Source organism: Elgaria multicarinata, chromosome 9, assembly GCF_023053635.1.
Source record: "Elgaria multicarinata webbii isolate HBS135686 ecotype San Diego chromosome 9, rElgMul1.1.pri, whole genome shotgun sequence".
NCBI lineage: Eukaryota > Metazoa > Chordata > Lepidosauria > Squamata > Anguidae > Elgaria > Elgaria multicarinata.
In genome coordinates, this window is record NC_086179.1 from 20,181,808 (window position 1) to 20,199,119 (window position 17,312).

The window sequence follows — 17,312 nt, forward strand, 5'->3', positions numbered from 1 at the left end:
CTGATGCATCTCCATATGGCTTAAAGCTGTAATCTGCAGTATGAGGTTCAGTGGAGAGGAAATACTTGTTACCAAAGCAATTAGCAAATGTAGAACACAGTTGTATTTAAATCTACCCAGAAAACACATAGGCCTGATCAAGCCTGAGCTGTTCAGAGGCAGTTTGAAGAGCAGACTCCAGCAGGCTGTTTTCAGAACAATAATCCACAGAACAAATAGGCTTTCACAAAAATATTAAGGGCACCTCTTCCAGAATGGTAGGAAGGCTTCCCCACAAATGCATGGAGGTAATTGCAAACGAAGTAACAAACAGAGCCAAAAGAAGAGGAAGAGAGAGAATAAACAAGCAGGAACTTTGTTTGTTTGTTAATTAAATCCCCATTTCAGCAAGGCTCTTTGACATTTATAGTAGGAAAGACATGATAGCGTTTTTCCCCTATCAGAGAGTTGAAGGTAGTTTGAAAGTAGGATTGCTGCTTGTGGTATGCTCAATTACCCTACAAAATCTGTTAGAGTGTCATATAAAAGAAATATGGCCTGGATGCAGAGAACTATATATAGAAGGTTAAGGGTCTGCACTACCTGTGCAGTGCTCTTTCCTCCCCCTTTCCTGTTGTGGCCACTTGCACCCCCCTGAAAAGCTTGTCCTGAGCGTCAGTGCAACCGAGAGATGCCACCATGTGTGCAAGCAGAAGTGCCTTCCTCACCCACAAAAGGGCTCTTTTGATCCAAACCTGTAACCCAGTTTGCACATAATGACAAACCAGTATTTTTTAAACTTGGGGTTGCTGTGAATGAGCCACTGTGCTAGTTCATGCTCCTTGGTTGCTCCTGGTTGGCTCCTTCAGCTGGAGTGAATGAACAACCCTCTGGCTTGTCTAGCATGGCCTTAGAATTCTGGTTTGTCTCTGTGCACACAAATACAAGCAAGAGTTGGGACCCAGGTAACCCTTATCAGGTAAGAGACAAGCCAGAGTCCTGAGTTCATACATCATGCTAAACAACCCAGTGATGGAGCCTCCCTAGGTTGTTTTCCCACTCCCACTGGCAGCGAGAGTAGTCAAACTGCACGAACTAGCATGCTGGCTCATTCCCAGCAATCTACGTGTGAACCAGGCCTGTGTTTAGGTTCAGATATAATATTCCCAATGGCAACAACCATGGTTTGTTGAAATGGGAACAAGCTCCCTAGAGTGTTCCTGCTTCATCCCTTCCCTTCTCTCCTCCTCTCATGCCTGGCTGCGGAGGAGACGTCCTGCTTTGTTAACATAAAAGAATCCTACTGGATCAAACCAAAGACCTGTCTAGCTCAGCATTGTGTTTCCCATAGCTGCCAACCAGATGCTTCTGAGAAGTTCATCATGGGCTTGATCCTGGTCTGCAGCTAGTGCTTAAAGTAATGTTTCCTGGTTCAGAAATTCCTGGTTCAGGGAAATTGTGGTTTAACATGCCAGCATGTCTTTTTTGAAGTGGGAAGAAGGAGTGCTCATTTGTTGGGCCAGGAGTATTATGCCTTCACCTAACCTTTGTGTCTACACTGTTGGAATTCATACCTCCCTTCAGACTCTTTCCACTCTCTTTAATACTATTGCCTCCGACCCAGATTCTCATAATAAACTATGTTATTTCTTATCTGTCAGCATATTTGACTACAGTTAAGGCATAATTTTCCTTTCTTCACTAAAATAATATTTAAAAACTCTGGCTTTGGATAGAGGGAAAGGCTACTCAAGCTGCATAACAGCTTTTCTTTCTTTTAATAAAAAGCATGTGCATTGCCAATAGAGAGGCTAGCACAGCGAGTTGGAAATGTGTCTGGTGTTGAACTGCAGTATTCCCAGCCGTTAGAGGCTGACGCCCTAGATCTTTCTGACCATGGTAATGTGGTGTGATGTGCAGCCTGCGCTCTAAAATGGGCCACAGGTTATAATATATGGTTGCTGCCAAAGTGTATAACTACAGGTGACATATAGTTCACCCGGGCCTTAGATACAATGAATAAATGCTCTCTAATTAATTGCACTGCTTAGCAAAGGCCAGATTCAGCAGCTATATCTTTAATGCAACTTCTCTTTCTGTTTGCTGACATATATTTAATGTAGCTTGAAGGTTGGAATCTTAGACTCAGAGACTGAATGCAGCAACCTTCCACCTGTTTGCAGCACAAGCCCTGCGTAAATCCCCAGTCTCTTATATCTGAGAGATTCTGGCTTTTACAGACAAAGCAAAATCTCACAGCATTGCTAAAAGGAAGTGCAGAGAGAATGAATCCCCTGAGTGAATCCAGATCCAGAAAGGGTATTGTAATTATTGTATGCAGGGATTTATTAGTTTATTGAGTACATTTTTATCCCTCTTTTCTTCCATCATGGACTTTAAGGTGGTATACAGGGGGTTCCCAAGTGATCTCTTATCCAGGCACTGGCCAGACCCCATCCTGCTTACCTTCAGCAAGGTGACCGCATCATGTGCCCTCAGACCTACTTTGTAATCAGTTCTTGAGACTTCACAGGTATTCCTTCACCACTGTTTAATAGCAGCAAGTATACATGGATATATAAAAATACCTATATGTAATCAAGAGAAAATTCCTGTATTGATATAAATCAGTGTCATATCTGAATAAGAGCAGGGCTGTGTGTCTGCTGCAATTGAGAATATGGTTTTGTTTGCAGAATTCCACTTTCTGAGAACCAAGTTTTTATTGTTTTCAAAATGACAACAGGGTTTGGGGCTCTTATGGCTATGAAGCTGTGCTCGAAAGTGGTGGGGTGATGCTTGCAGAAACCTGTCACAGAAGTATTGGGGGGGGGGGGAAGGCCAGTGCTCATAGCCTTCCGCATAATTGGCAAATGTGTTTAAATGTAGAATAAATGACAAAATTAGCAAATGTATGCAGTTCTTGGAGTCCAGCTTTTCTGGCATGTAATTTGGATCACCTAGGCACAGGATTTTAAATGTTCTAGGACAGAGTGCACAGGTGGCCTTTATTAAGAGGATCACAACAGTAGCCTGGCTCATGATGAAGTTGAGATGGGGAGGCTCTTTGTTCTTGCAGAGCCTTTGCACTTTGTTAGATTTTTCCAGCCAAAATCCAACAACACTCCTGATTACAAGCCTGAAGCCCAAGATTTTGCTGGTTTGTTCAAATCAGTATGCGCGATTCAGTCTTCTATGTCCCAACCACCCCCAGCACAGCATTTTCACCTTCTTTGGCCTTTTTAGGGTTGGCAGGTCACACTACTGTAATAACAGTAGAGCCACAACTGGCAGAATTCCCTGTCAAGACTGCAGTAGCAACCCAATTCTGACAATAAATGGTTCAACCTCCTCTGGGTTCCAGCTGTTCAGCTCCTTGCACATATATATCCAACCTATATTCAGATGTTCTGGTCACTGAGAAGCAGTCTTTCTGCAGCTAGATAGGTTCTTTGGCTCTTGATCCATTCCTTGGTACCATCCCACCATCTTCATCATGGCCTCTGGTAGGTACCACATCAAACCAGAAGGGACCCCATGATCCAAAATCAACTTTGCTACTGTAGAATTATGTGTTTGCCATGTCCGGATGACCACCATCTTGAGTGGGGTTGACTGCCTTTTATCAAAGCAGTAAGCTGTTTGCCACCTCATACCTATTTTTATTTATTTATTATTACATTTAGAGCCTGCCTTTTTTCCTCTTGCAAGGCACCCAAGGCGGCTTACATGGTCCTCCTCCTCTCCATTTTATCTTCACAACAACCCTGTGAGGTAGTTTAAGCTGAGAGTCAGTGACGGGCTCAAAGTCACCCAGTGAGCATCATGGCTGAGCGGGGACTAGGGGGGATCTACACTATTGCTTTTAAAGCACTTTGAAAACGTTTTGAAAACTGTATATGCAGTGTGTCCTGGGCTCCAACAGTTGTCAAAACTGTTATAAAGCGCTTTAAAGCTGTAGTGTAGATCCCCCCTAGAATCCAGATCTCCTGAGTCCCAGGCCAATGCTTTAACCACTATGCAACACTGGCTATCTCTAATACTGAAAGCCATCTTATGCAACCTCAGGTTTTGGGGTGGGTTGGTTTGCATATGTGTTGTTGACTTGGATACATGTAGTAATTAAATATAATATACAATTTCTTGTGTGTTACGAGCAGGTCATCTCACCGCAGCGAATTCCTGCTACAGTGGCTCCCTCGCTACTGATGTCCCCAATGGTGTTCAGTCATTCTGCCTCAGCACCACCAAAACCAAATGAAAGTGGATGGTTGCCAGTAGTAAACCAAGAAGCTGTTCCAAGTTCAGCTAATCTTCTCCTGCCTATGCAGAACCCAGAACCACCCATGGCAAACAGCAACCCGCCAACAAAGCTGCAGCTACAGGAAACATTACTGCATCTGATCCAGGTAGAACTTCAACATTTCTCATCTGCTTCTCCTTCTCTCTCTCTCTCTCTCTCTCTCTCTCTCTCTCAATAACTATCTGTAAGCCTGAGGGATAAGATTTTTTTTATAAGATTTGGAGTGATTTTTTTCACCAGTAAGCATCTTGCAGTGTTGTGTAGATGGTCCATGATGTTTTATTTTATTACAGAAGGTAATATTTTGCTAATTTGGTTCTTCGGCTAGTTTGGATATTATGAAAGTACTTGCTCTTGGATAACCGCATTGTAATCATTACTTTGGAAATGGGTGGACTGTTGTGCCCCATTCCCAAATTATATCCTACAAATATCCCACCAGCAGCAAGTTCCTAGACATGTTGCATTGACCACAGCTTTCACTTTGGTCAGATTATCAACAGGTCAGATGCAGTGTATCAACATCTCCATTAGTCTCCTGTGAATATTGAATGCTGGGAGTTGGATTGATGCCCAAATGCTGTTCATGCTGCCAACCAGATGAAATAGCAATACAGATCCTGCTTTTGATTGTGGTGATATTACCTGCATTTCTTTTAAGATACTCAGAACAGCACTTTAGTCCACAAAAAAACTATGAGAGTTAGGATGACAGCATGTGACATGTATGAGACAACTAAACGAGTTTCATAAACCAGCAAAAACTTGAATTTGGGTGTCCCAGCACTCTAGCTGCTGCTGCACCACGCCACTTCTAGTAATTTAGACCCTAATACCGAAAAGTTCAAAACATATGGAATCTTAATTTCTCTGTTGCTGTTTTTCATTAACCAATTATATACATTTTTCTCCAGAATGACGACAACTTCCTAAACATCATTTATGATGCTTACCTTGTCAGCGTGAGAAAAGCCGCCCTGAAAAAGCCGATGTGAAGCATATTTTTTTAAATTAAATGTATGTGATGTCATGAACTTGCCTTTTAAAAAATAATAATAATCATATGAAAGAAATTCTTTGGCTTTCTGCAATGTTCATTGGCAAATATGTGCTGTGCTAAGAGAATAGTGGGTGGGAATTGATAGTGCCTTCCTGGGTGTGGGATGGGTATAATGACAAAATTAAAATATATGCCAGCTTGTATAAAGCCTGATATTTTCTATTTGGTTCTCTCATCCTTTGGTGTGTATGTTTTGTTTTTTTGAAATACACATTGGACATTAGTTACCTAGACACTTTGCTGGGATTTGAGAGGTGGAAGTCCTTGTATTACTTAGTACTATTTACAAAACATGGTACTTGTTGCTGACCACCAGGTGGCAAGCTAGGACTGTTGTTTAGAAATATGTGAAAGCTTTGGCTGGAGACAGACCGCTTTTCAGAGAGTTGAAAATGTCATGAGAGAGCCATTGGTGCCTGTTATTTGCCCACTATCATCTCTGTACACAGATTTTGCAAGTTGCTCAGAAACCTACAAAACCTGTTTGAACAGAGATGACAGCTGGACAAAAGAAATTTGTGCATACACTATGGCAATGATGCCTCTTTCATATCATCTCCAATTCTGAGAATATATATATATATATATATATATATATATATATATATATATATATTTATATTCTGTCTCCATCCATTGCAGTATGCCAGCAAGGGGGCTGCTTTTCATGTAAGTTTTTATAATGTCATGCTTTGACACAAATCAGAGCAATGCCTAAAAAGATAATGTGGAAAGGGTCAGACCAAAGGCCCTGCTGCTGCAAAAGTCTTGTGCGTGCCAAGAATCAGAGAGGAATTGGCATACCTAATCCCTTCTTGGAAACAGACACTTGTTCGTACTTCCCCTACTATGTTTTGCCAGAGAAAGTTAGGCACACAAAATTCCCATTAAAATCAATGGGCACTGTTTCTATTGCTCTCGGGATTATGCTCACATAGACACAGTTTACCTACTGTCTGCTAACTATGAGAGATGTAAGATTTTTGTCTTTTTTAAAAGAAACAAAACTCCTCTTTTTGTAAGCAAATATTTTTCTATTTTGTGACCAGAATATTCATACCAGCAGATGATAAAATTACAGCCCTTAAAAGATGGTATTTTGTTCCTTGGTGTTCTTGCCTTTTGATGTAGATTTAGGCCAGAACCAAGCTGTGATACTTCTGTGTAGCTGCATTGTTTTTAATTATTCTGTTAAAAGTAGCGAAAATAATAAATAGTTTCATTTTTACTGTGTTGTTCCATGAGCAGATGGACAGTGGTTTCACTCATCCATTTGTAAATAAAATAAAATGGAGTACACAGATTGTGCTTTAGATTCAAATTATTACCACAGGGACTAAATATTTTGGGCTTGGATGGATGCTTTTCAGGTTTTATGGTTTTAAGATTTGAATTTAACTTGTTTCAAACATGAATACAATTGAAATACAGCACAAGGTATTCCTTTCATTAGTACAAGACAGTTTGGAATCACTTGAGAAGCAGCAATTTGAAATGTAGCATTCTTCATTTAGATTTGTGAAATAGAATTCTGTGCCTGCTTTGTCAGTTGTAGATTATTTGCCTACAGAGTTCATCACCCTACTTGAAGAAAAAGAATTCTGTCTAGGACAGTGTTCTGCTCTAAGAAGAGAACTTGTGTTGCTACTAACAACAGATTCTCAACAAAGGAGAGGGAAATAAAGGCAGGGGGAAAACAGGGGAAGAATGTTCATTTACTTCAGTTACACTTATTTAGGATTAGCTACAGTAGGGTATGGAGATTAAGAGGCCATGCCAAAAGCTTCATGGAAAAGATTGGTTCTGAGGAGGGATTTGAAGTAAGTCAATGGTGTGGCAACTCAACAAGCATTCTGGGAGGCAGTGTCAGGAATAAGAGGCAGCAAGGATGAAAGGGCAGAGCTATTTGAAGGGGGAGAGACATTTGGATCACAGAGGGCATAGAGCAGGAAGAACAAAGGTCATAGGCAGGAGTGCTTTGGCATATAAGTGTGGAGAGGTAAGGGAGGCAAGACTACAGAGGGCTTTGAAACAAGGATCTTTTGGTGTATTTGGGATAATCTGACCTGAGTAACTTTGATTACAGCAGGGAATGTAAAGGCCAGTGCAGGTGTAAAGCTGGGAATATGTCCAAGGAGGAACTGCAAGAACTTCAGCCCTGCAAGGAGTTACTTCTGGAATACGTTGACATGCCTCATCAGAGCCTGGAACTCCGGTGATCCACAGACACCTATAATATGCCAAACCTCCCTCTAAAGCTTACTGTATTTTTTCCTCAGTTTTCAGTCTGAACAACTCATTGTGAGAGCTTCACCAGGCACCCTTCTTTATGCAGCACCCTCCATATTTCCAAATGCTTGATGCGGCTGACAAGAGCATTGACTCATCTCTGCAACAACCCAGAGGGTATAATCGACTGTCATTAGGCCCAAAAGGAAATACGTGTTCACAAAAAAGGGGGAGGAATATAATGTTGTGCTTGCCAACTGTATATATTCAGTATTTAGCAGCCCTAAGTGAGGAGAGGCTAATTCCATTTCGTTTACTGACTTGGTTTGATTTTCCTGTAGAAACATGAGGCCAAAGAGTCACCGTTTCAAATCAGTATGTGACATTCAGTGCTTCTACCCCCAAGCCAACACTTCTTTGCCTCATATTTTCCTTTCTTTAAATGTCCCTTGCCTATATACTCTACTCACCCCTTTCTGAACTAGCTATAAACAGAACTGTGATCCCATGAAAACATTACACAAACATTTTATACAGGTCACAAAATTCAGCCTTCTGAGAAACTTCACTTTCTTTAACAAGCAAAATCAAATTTCTACCCATATAGTTGTAAAGTCTGAACATTTCTGGCAATGCCTGTGGAAATTTAAGAAGTCATAGAGCAGTTCAGAGGGGAGGCTCGTAACACATGAAGCTGCCTTATACAAGGTCAGTATTTGTCCATCTAGGCCAGTGGTTCCCAAACTTTTTCAGGTCACCGCCCCCCTTGGTTCCACAAACTCATGCCCAGTGCCCCCCTACCCTACACTATAAAAATCATTATTACTACTGTTATTCAGAATAGTGATTTTCAACGACCCACCAAGGAAGATAATAACAATAAAATTCAAAACAGTAACAATTAATTGAATACTTTATTCAAAATCCAATTGGTGTGCCCTGCCATGCTGGCTGCAAACAGAGGCGTTCGCTCTCTTTTCCCTCCCTCCCTCGGCAAGCCTGGGGCGGGTGCTTCCCATTTAGAGGGGATTCTAGGAGTTGAAGGACTTTTTTCTGTCTAAATATGCATAAAATTGTGCCTTTAACTTATCATGTCACACTAGCATGAATACAGGAATCAAATAGGATTTCCTTCTTCAGTGGAACACACTTACTTAGCACCATTTTGTTATAGGAAAGGATAATGTATTTTAATTATCTGCCACCTGGTACAGAGTTTTCCTATGGAAAACCTGGCTGGGACTGAAGTAGAGGGGCACTAATTTAACTGTACTTACTGTCTTTAAATATGGTTAAATATCCCACAGTTACCTTGCTATTCTATTTCTACAATTCATTTTCTCCTGTCTTTTCTTCACCCTGTCTTCGTTTTCAGGATGAATCCTATGCACATTTACCTCAGAGTAAGTTCTATTGATCTCAGTGGGGCTTACTTCTGAGTAGACATACTTAGGATTGTGTTGCAGCTCTGTTTTTATGGTGACACAAGATACACACATACCATGTTTACCAAAAGAACGCTTGAAAAAAGGGGGTTGGACACCCTGAAATAAGCAAGGGCAGATAGGAATGGTTTCAGCAAGCACTCTGGAAAAAGGTGCTGCTGAATCTTCTTTAGCCAGGAAGGACCTGGGGAATTGCAATTCTCTCTCCCTCCCCATTTTCTTTTCTCTCCCAATCCTGTTGTAGTCCAGATTTTTTTGGGGGTGGGAGCACACACAGAGACACACAGCATCTCTCTCTCTCTCTCTCTCTCTCTCTCTCTCTCTCTCTCTCTCTCTCTCTCTCTCTCAATCCAACCCCCTCCCTCCAAGCCCCCCCTCTCTCCAACACCCCTCCCCCCAAGCCTCACAATAGCTGCCAGGCTGATTACGACAGGAGGGCAGCAGCTCAGAGGGGAGATGGCCCCAATCTGCAACTCCTGAGAGGGGAAGGGAGCCTGGTGATACCTTGCAGCAGCACAAGCAGTCCTGCTCCCCACCCAGCCTGCCGGCTGACTGCTGTTCTTGGCAGCTGCTCTGCCGCCTGCCGTCCTCCACATGCTCCTTCCTCTCCGCCACATGGTTGCTGCTCCCGCCTTGTGCAGCAACTATCCCGAGAGGTCTGCTGGAGCAGCTTGTAGGAGGAAGCAGCTCTGGCTGAGCGAGCGAGCAGGCGGCGGCGGCGGCTCCAGCAGGAGAGAAGCCCTGGGCCCTCCTAGGCAGGAGAAGAGTGGGCAGAGCAGCTGAATTCGCCGCTGTTTCCTGCTCTGCTGCCTCCTGTGGGCGCTTCCCCCACCCCCTACTTCTGGTGGGGCTGCTGTGGGCTTGAGATAGGAGGAGAGAGCGGCTGCGTGAGTGAGAAAGTCCTTCCTGAGCAGGAGCGGTGTGGGGAGAGCAGCTGAATTTGCCGCTCTTTCCTGCTCAGTCCCTGGGTTTTAGGACCTTCTGGAGAGACCACCTTGAGCGCCCCCCCTGCCGTCCCTTTGCCTGTTAGCATCCCTTTGCCTCTTAACGCCCCCCTGTGCAATCCCACCACCCCCAAGGGGGCAATACCACCCACTTTGGGAACCATTGATCTCTAGGCCATTATTGTCTAGCTGCAGTTCTCCAGAGTCCGGCAGGAATTTTTCCCATCATTGCTTCCTGATCTGTTTAACTGGAATAGCAGTCATTAAAATGAATCTTCTGCATGCAAAGCACATGTGCTATCACTGAAGCATGGTCCCTTTAACTTAGGAGAGTAGAATTACCAGGCATCAGGAGAAGAATCTTCCGTGCAACTTGTCCTCCCTAATTTTGGAACATGTATTTTGTTGTGCATAATTATTGTGCTTGTTAGATTAGAGAAAATGGTAAGAGGGCCTTCATGAACCTCTGAAACACCACCTTCTCCTTTTTAGTAGCATCTTAGCCACACCTTGCCAGGAATATTGGTCCTGGCAAGGTGTGGCTAAGATGCTACTAAAAAGGACATATCTAAAAGTCCAAGAATGTATCTATAAAGCCAATAAAACATGAAAAGGGCTCTTTTTTTGTACACCTAGTTCTTTTTCAGGAATTCTTGTCTGTCAGTTCCTGTTTTGGAAGGAGCGATGGAGGCAAATGTGAAGGTCATTTGGGAGGTACTCAAGTGTTTGTTGAATGTATAGATTACGATGGTCTTGCCTATTGGCAAATATACCTGATTACACAAACATGGGTTCCTGGAAGAAGGTTATCATGTCAGAAGATGCTTTGTTGCTCAGAGAAAGCAGTTTTATTTTTCTTGTATCCATTTTTATATTTTACAGCTAATAAAGCAATATACACTTTATCCATACTATTCTCCATACTATATCTTTTTGTATATTGTTACAGTTATTGGAATATTAAGAAATAATTATCCAAACAGGTCATAGAGGAAATGGCTAAACAGGGATCCTAGACCAGCACTCCATCATCTTCACCATACTAGCTTTCAGTGAAGCACTGGTATGTGTGTCTCAAACCAGGGCTTCCAGCCATCTGAATTTTGGCTAGGTAAAACCTCCCTTTCCAAGACAACTCCAAGACAACAATTTGGTACATTAAATAAAAATGCGGATTCCTTTGCTCCTGATCTTATGTCCAACTGTCTCCTTCCTCTGGTCTATTTTATTTTTGCTTATCCGTGATGAAATCAAGCTCCATCTGCAACCTATCACTTCACTATGCCTGAGACAGTTTTGTTCATGCTTGTCAAAGAAGTTTTCAAAACTCCGAGGTCTGGTGACATGGGATTAGTCTAATTTCAGATGATAAGGTTTACTGTTTGAGTTGAGAGGGATGATTCAGGTATGTTTATTTGCTTAACGTCTCAGTCTTAACGTTCGCGGGCACGTATAGTGTCAGTGCTTATCTGACATATTTCCTGCAATGCTCTGCATGCATTAAACGAGACTCAGAAGATGGTACCAAAATGACAGTGAAGTATTAAAAGATCTCTGATCTTAATTCTGTTTCTGCCAGTATATTTACAATTCAAATATACTTAGTGAATGCTTTATGATCTTACCCACGGTTCTCATATAAATTTAAATTTTTAAACCAGGTTTTGTGGCTCATACCGTGTTTGCTTTATTTTGATTTGGTGCAGTTTGCTCATTGTTCCTTTTCTGTTTTTGAACATGTCTATTCCAGACTTTGGACTGAGGCATCTGGATTCAAATACCAGTATATCTGGCTTTATTGATTGCTGCTGACCTCAGGTTCTAATCTATAAAGTCATGGTGTCTATCCTCACATGGGTGTTAGCACAACTCTACATGTTATAATTTATGAAATCTTTAAATCAACAGAACACTCCATCAGCAGGCAGCAATACTACTGCTGCTAAAAGACACATGTCAGGCATAACCATGGCCTTGTTCAGACAGAGCATTAGGCTTGCATGCTTTCCCCTCTACTCTGGTACAGCTATAAGTAGGAATTGGAAGCTTTAACTCATGGTTTATATTAACCACAGGTTAGCATTATTTCTGAACTTGGATAAATTGTGGTTACTCAAAACTATGATTAAGAAACAAGATCGCAAGGTCTCTCCCTCTGTTTACATGTGGCGTGCGCCGATGTCGCGGCTGCCATTTTTTAAAATTTTCTTAAAGAAGAAGAACACACAAACATGTGCAGGAAAGTAGGGTTTTTTTAAAATTTATACTTAATTTCCCCCCACCCCACCCCTGATGGGCGCAAAGCTCCTGAAGAGTTCTGCGCCCCATGCGCAGGTCCTGGTTCCTCGCGAGGAACTGGGAAAACCTGCGATGCCTGCCCACATGTTCTGCGGTCTCGAGATCATCCCGAGAACACGGAAAAAGTGAACCTAAAGTATAGGGCAAGATCCTGGGGCAAGGGAGGAATCATCCCTCCCTGATCCCGGGATCTCCTGTGAGTCATGTGAGGATCGCCCCCGGATTTCGCTCTGTCTAGCGAAGGCCTCTGTTTCCATAGCATGATTAGGGTAGGCTCCTTTAGAAGTTGAACACCTGACATGGAATTGGAAACGCCCTTTCTCAGCAGCCTTACCAGGGCTTTCTATATTTTCAATGAAAAGTTACCATCTAGTGACCGAATTATAGCACTATGCCAGCATTTCACACTGCCGATATCTATTATTATTATTATTATTATTATTATTATTATTATTATTATTCCTGCTTATCTTCGATCTCTTTGAAAGCAGGATAAATAGGGGGAAGGGTGGGAGATGTTCTAGAGGTTGTTGACATTGTGTAATGGTCCCACAAACTTTCATGAGCGGCCAATCACGAGCATGCAATAAATCGTTCCTGTATAGATGCCCTATGTCTGGTTCAGATGTAAGGAAAGTTCTTGAACTCCTCACATGAACTCTTGTAATGGGCTGGCTTATAAATGTAGGGAAATAATAATAATAATAATAATAATAATAATAATAATAATAATAATAAAAAATAACAGCAACAACAACAACAATAATAAAAACATGTGCAATAGTCAGGAAATTCCCAAAACAGTAAAAGACAGCATGACTTGGCAAAGTCTGTCATGTCCATCTAGAAAAAATACCAAGAGTGAGAAAAGAGTAATAATAATAATAATAATAATAATAATAATAATAATAATTATAATAATAATGCCTCTTAACCCAATCTACCCTGAAAGGTTGTTCCTTGGAGGAAGGGGCAGACACAAATGTAACAAATAATAATGCTGTTGATATGACATGCTCATACAGCTATATTCCACCAAGGGGTGTTACAAGCTTCCTTAACAGGCTCTTAGCAAACTGTAACGAATGAGTAATTCAGAAAGTAGAAATCTTTGCTCTTGCCCTGGTCAGATCAAGCTACACATTTCTTAGTATACGTTACCCAGATGGACTTGCTTTGACAGGTTACTTCTTTTAGCCTGCACCAAACGGCTTTGATGCCATTTATTGTCTCTTACGAGTTTGATTTTATTTATCATCCATCATATTGCGTGTCCTGATTTTAACATCTTAATGTTTGAATGCCTTGTCATAAATGTGTACTCTTTGGTTGTGCCCAATGGCTGAAACAGAATCCATCTTATTCTAAATTTATTTACCAAGGAAGCTGAGTAGTAGGGGGGCTGCCTGTCTAAATTATGCAGGCAAGAGCTCTCTCCGCGGGGTAAAGCTTGTCTGCTTTCAGCCGCCATCACATTCTTCTTGTTTTATTCCTCATTCCTTATTTGAACGCCAGCTTTGAAAATGAACAAAGAAGATAAGAGTTTTAACTTCCCTTTTAGCTCTCCCAAGCAGCGTTCCATCCAAATTAACATTTGAGCATAAAGGGGAAAAGCACCACCGTTCTCTCGTTTACTGCCCTGTCATCTCAGCTCCTCTACAGATGTAAAGTCGCTTAGATGCCATCAGAAAATAATACCCATTCAGCAAAATACACCTGGGGAGACAGGTGACATTCTCCTTTCTTGTTCATTTTCAGATTTCGCCTCTTTTTTCAGTCAGCAGCAAGACAAAGAACGGTTCATCATAGATTATACTGATTAATCCTAATATTGTACATGTGAGTTGAACGCAAAGCCATTACTCTGTGCCAGAGCCTTAGGCAGCCTTCCTCAACCTATGGCCATGCTCACTGTGTTGTTGTTGTTATTGTTGTTGTTGTTGTTGTCTCTTTCTCACTCATGGCAGTGTTTCTAGACAGACATGACGGGCATTGCCAAGTCATGCTGTCTTTTATTAATTCAGGAATTGAGCATGTTTTAATTATGACTGCTTTCTGGATGGTGGTGTGGATGTATTTTAGTAGGCCCAGTTTCTGAATAGTTTTTTTATGTGATGCCAGTTACTGATGTGACTAATAGAATAATAGTGACCTTTTCTTGTTGCCATAGTTCTTTGACTTCCATGACCAGTGGTGTATATTTTTCTCTCTTTTCCTCTTCCTTTTCAACAACATTTGTTGTTGTTGTTATTTCATTCATGTCCCACCTTTCTTCCTCTTGCAAGGAACCCAAAGCGACTTACATGGTCCTCCTCCTCTCTGTTTTATTCTCATAACCATTTTTTGAGGTAGGTGAGGCTGGGAGTCAGTGATTGGCTCACAGTCACCCGGTGAGCTTCATGGGTGAGTGAGGACTAGAACCTGGATCTCTTGAGTCCATGTCCACCACTCTAACCACTGCACCACACTGACTCCCTGATGGAGATGATGGAAGTGTAGTCTAATATATTTAGAGGGCTTCCCCAGGTTGGGACAGGCTGCTTTTATGCATGCTTGTGCACAGCAGAATTGGTATGAAGGATTCCTTGTGGCCACAATAGCTTGGTTTCCATTTAAAACTAAGATTTAGATGTTTAAAAGAAGCATCTGGCCCACATCTATGTTAACACCACCCATGAATGCCATACTTGTTAACTAGAAGGCAAGCAGATGGACCACACATGGAAAATTATTTTGGACTTTGTCCCAGAATTAAATGGTATTCCATTTGGTTTCTTTTGCTTTGAGTTATGGTGAATTGATGGGTTTGGGGTTTAACTTCTCACAAGTAGGAGGAAGCATTAGTGTGGTACAATGGTTAGCACAATAGCTTTGAATATCAGAATTGGTGCCGGCTCCACCATTGGACAGAGCGAGACAGCCTGCCACAGGGATTATGAGAATGGAAAAAAATACCCAAACATTGTACCTTTGGATGGGGTGAGACACATAATCAACATAAATGATTAGAGCATACTCTTCAACCTCTGTTCTTGGTTATGCAGCTGTCGGTCTTTGACATCCCTGCCAAATTCTGAGGGAAAACAAAACACTGCTCTTGTTAGTTTAAGACATCTATGAAATGGTTAAGATAAAAATCAGAGATTCATTGATTCCTATTGGCCACATTTCCTTTGGGTATAGGAATTTATTTGTGCCTGAGCTCATCAAGGTTTAATACCCTTAGCAGCTACTTTCAAAGACAAGGCTCTTCTTTGGAGCAATGTGAAGTATTACTACTGAAGAAAATGCCTCTGAACTTGCACTCAGCCACTTTCCTTCACCACTTGAATAGCTACTCTCATCTGCTAGCTTGCTGCATGTTTAGGATTGTGGAAAAAAGATTTCTAGATTAAAGTTCATAACTTCTTGAAGGGTGGATTCTGGTACCTCTCTAAACCATTGAGAAATATAGGACTTCATATACTATCTGTTATATGGACAATCTTTCTTTGAGATCTTTTGTTATCCATAAAGTGGTAGTGAAATTTGACTCCTCGTATCCTTTAGGACTGAGGTATCTAAGAGATGCTTTTAAATAAAAGATCAGTGCTTTATCAGCAGGAGCAGTCCAACAGTGGATCAGAGGATTATTGTTGTGGATCACAACATTCCTCATTTGATGAGAGGTTTATGCCTCTCACCAAATCACTCCTAAGAACTGTTGGGAATATTGCAACCTCGTCTGCAAGTTACTGTAAAGGAGCAGTGTTGCAGTTAGTTCATGGGAATTTTGACCAGAGTTCGCTTCAGGATCTCTATAGCCTACAATGTGGTTTCCTGTGATTTCTTCCTTCTGCTTTTCCCCTTCCTTCTCTTCTTCCCTGCAACTTCCACTACATGTGTTTGCTCTCTCACTTCTACCTGTGTAATGGATCACAAAATGGACTGTACAAATGCTTTTGAAACACTGCATTGTACCTGCATTGTATATGCAAGAATATTTGTGAGTAAAACTGTTTTCTTTCCTTCAGTGAAGAAGGATGTGGTCTCCTTCATTGTGCCAAGGACAGCATAGCTCCCACTATTTGTGCTAGGTTTGGAGGAAATGGAAAGTAATGAAAGCAGCAATCAAAGGCTTTGATTGTGAATTACTTTTGAAAGTTACTTACCCTCCTCTGCCCTCCCACAAAGTTTTAGGTGTTCTTTAAAATGTGATTGGAGACTATGTACAATCACGTGTGTGTGTGTTTTAAATGGCAAGCTAACATTAAGACAGGTATCTTGCACGGAGCAGGACTCTCTCTCTCTCTCTCTCTCTCTCTCACACACACACACACACACACACACACAGAGCAAGGTGAGGGCCCATAACACAGCGATAGGGTGCATGCTTTGTATGTATGAGGCCTCAAGTTCAATCCTTTCCATCTTCAGTTAAAAGTTCTCAAGCATCAGAGCTGGGAAACCCTCTTGGAGAGGTGCTGCTAGTCAGAATAGACTAACTAGATCAATGCCTGCCTATGTATAAGGCACCTTTGTATGTTTATCTAAGTATGCCCCCCTCATAGTATGTACAGACAGCACTTGCAGAAATATTACACAAAGTCTAAAATAAAAGTGGCTCATGCCTTTCCTGGTTAAGTGGGAAAGCCCTGGAACTATGAGTTAAGTTCAGAACAGTCAGATAGTATAGCCCTTCGGGGGGAAATTGCATGAATGTACAACAACTCTGCACATAGAAAGCTAGCACATCAGAAAGAAGGTTAGGCTAGATCCACCATCTCTGACATACCAACTCTCTGTGGAATTCAAACATGCATCCTCTCTTTGTGTTTTGAAGTGGTACAGCCCCAGAGGGCTATACAATGTTTTCTTATTTTATTTTTTATTGCTGAAGATACACATCTGTCTATGGCTAGAATTAGTGGCATAGGAAACAGGAAGCAATTAGTCCTCCTTCCCACAAATTCTCCCATACGTTGGCCTCTTAATTTCCACATTTGCATTTGATTACATAGTCAGCAAGCACAGACCTGGGACTGTGTATTACCAAGGTAATATGTAGTAAATCC

General features: G+C 41.7%; 1 protein-coding gene across 2 annotated transcripts in view; it reads left to right on the forward strand.

The window, feature by feature from the left end:
* Positions 1-5,903, forward strand: part of DCP1B (decapping mRNA 1B) — a 49,378-nt gene extending 43,475 nt beyond the window's left edge. For both annotated transcript variants that reach the window (XM_063134896.1, XM_063134897.1), the window contains 2 exons: positions 4,140-4,388; positions 5,197-5,903. In XM_063134896.1, coding sequence (XP_062990966.1) covers positions 4,140-4,388; positions 5,197-5,277 — 330 coding nt within the window. In that variant the 3' untranslated portion in view covers positions 5,278-5,903. The remainder of the gene's footprint in view (positions 1-4,139; positions 4,389-5,196) is intronic.
* Positions 5,904-17,312: the final 11,409 nt, after the last annotated feature.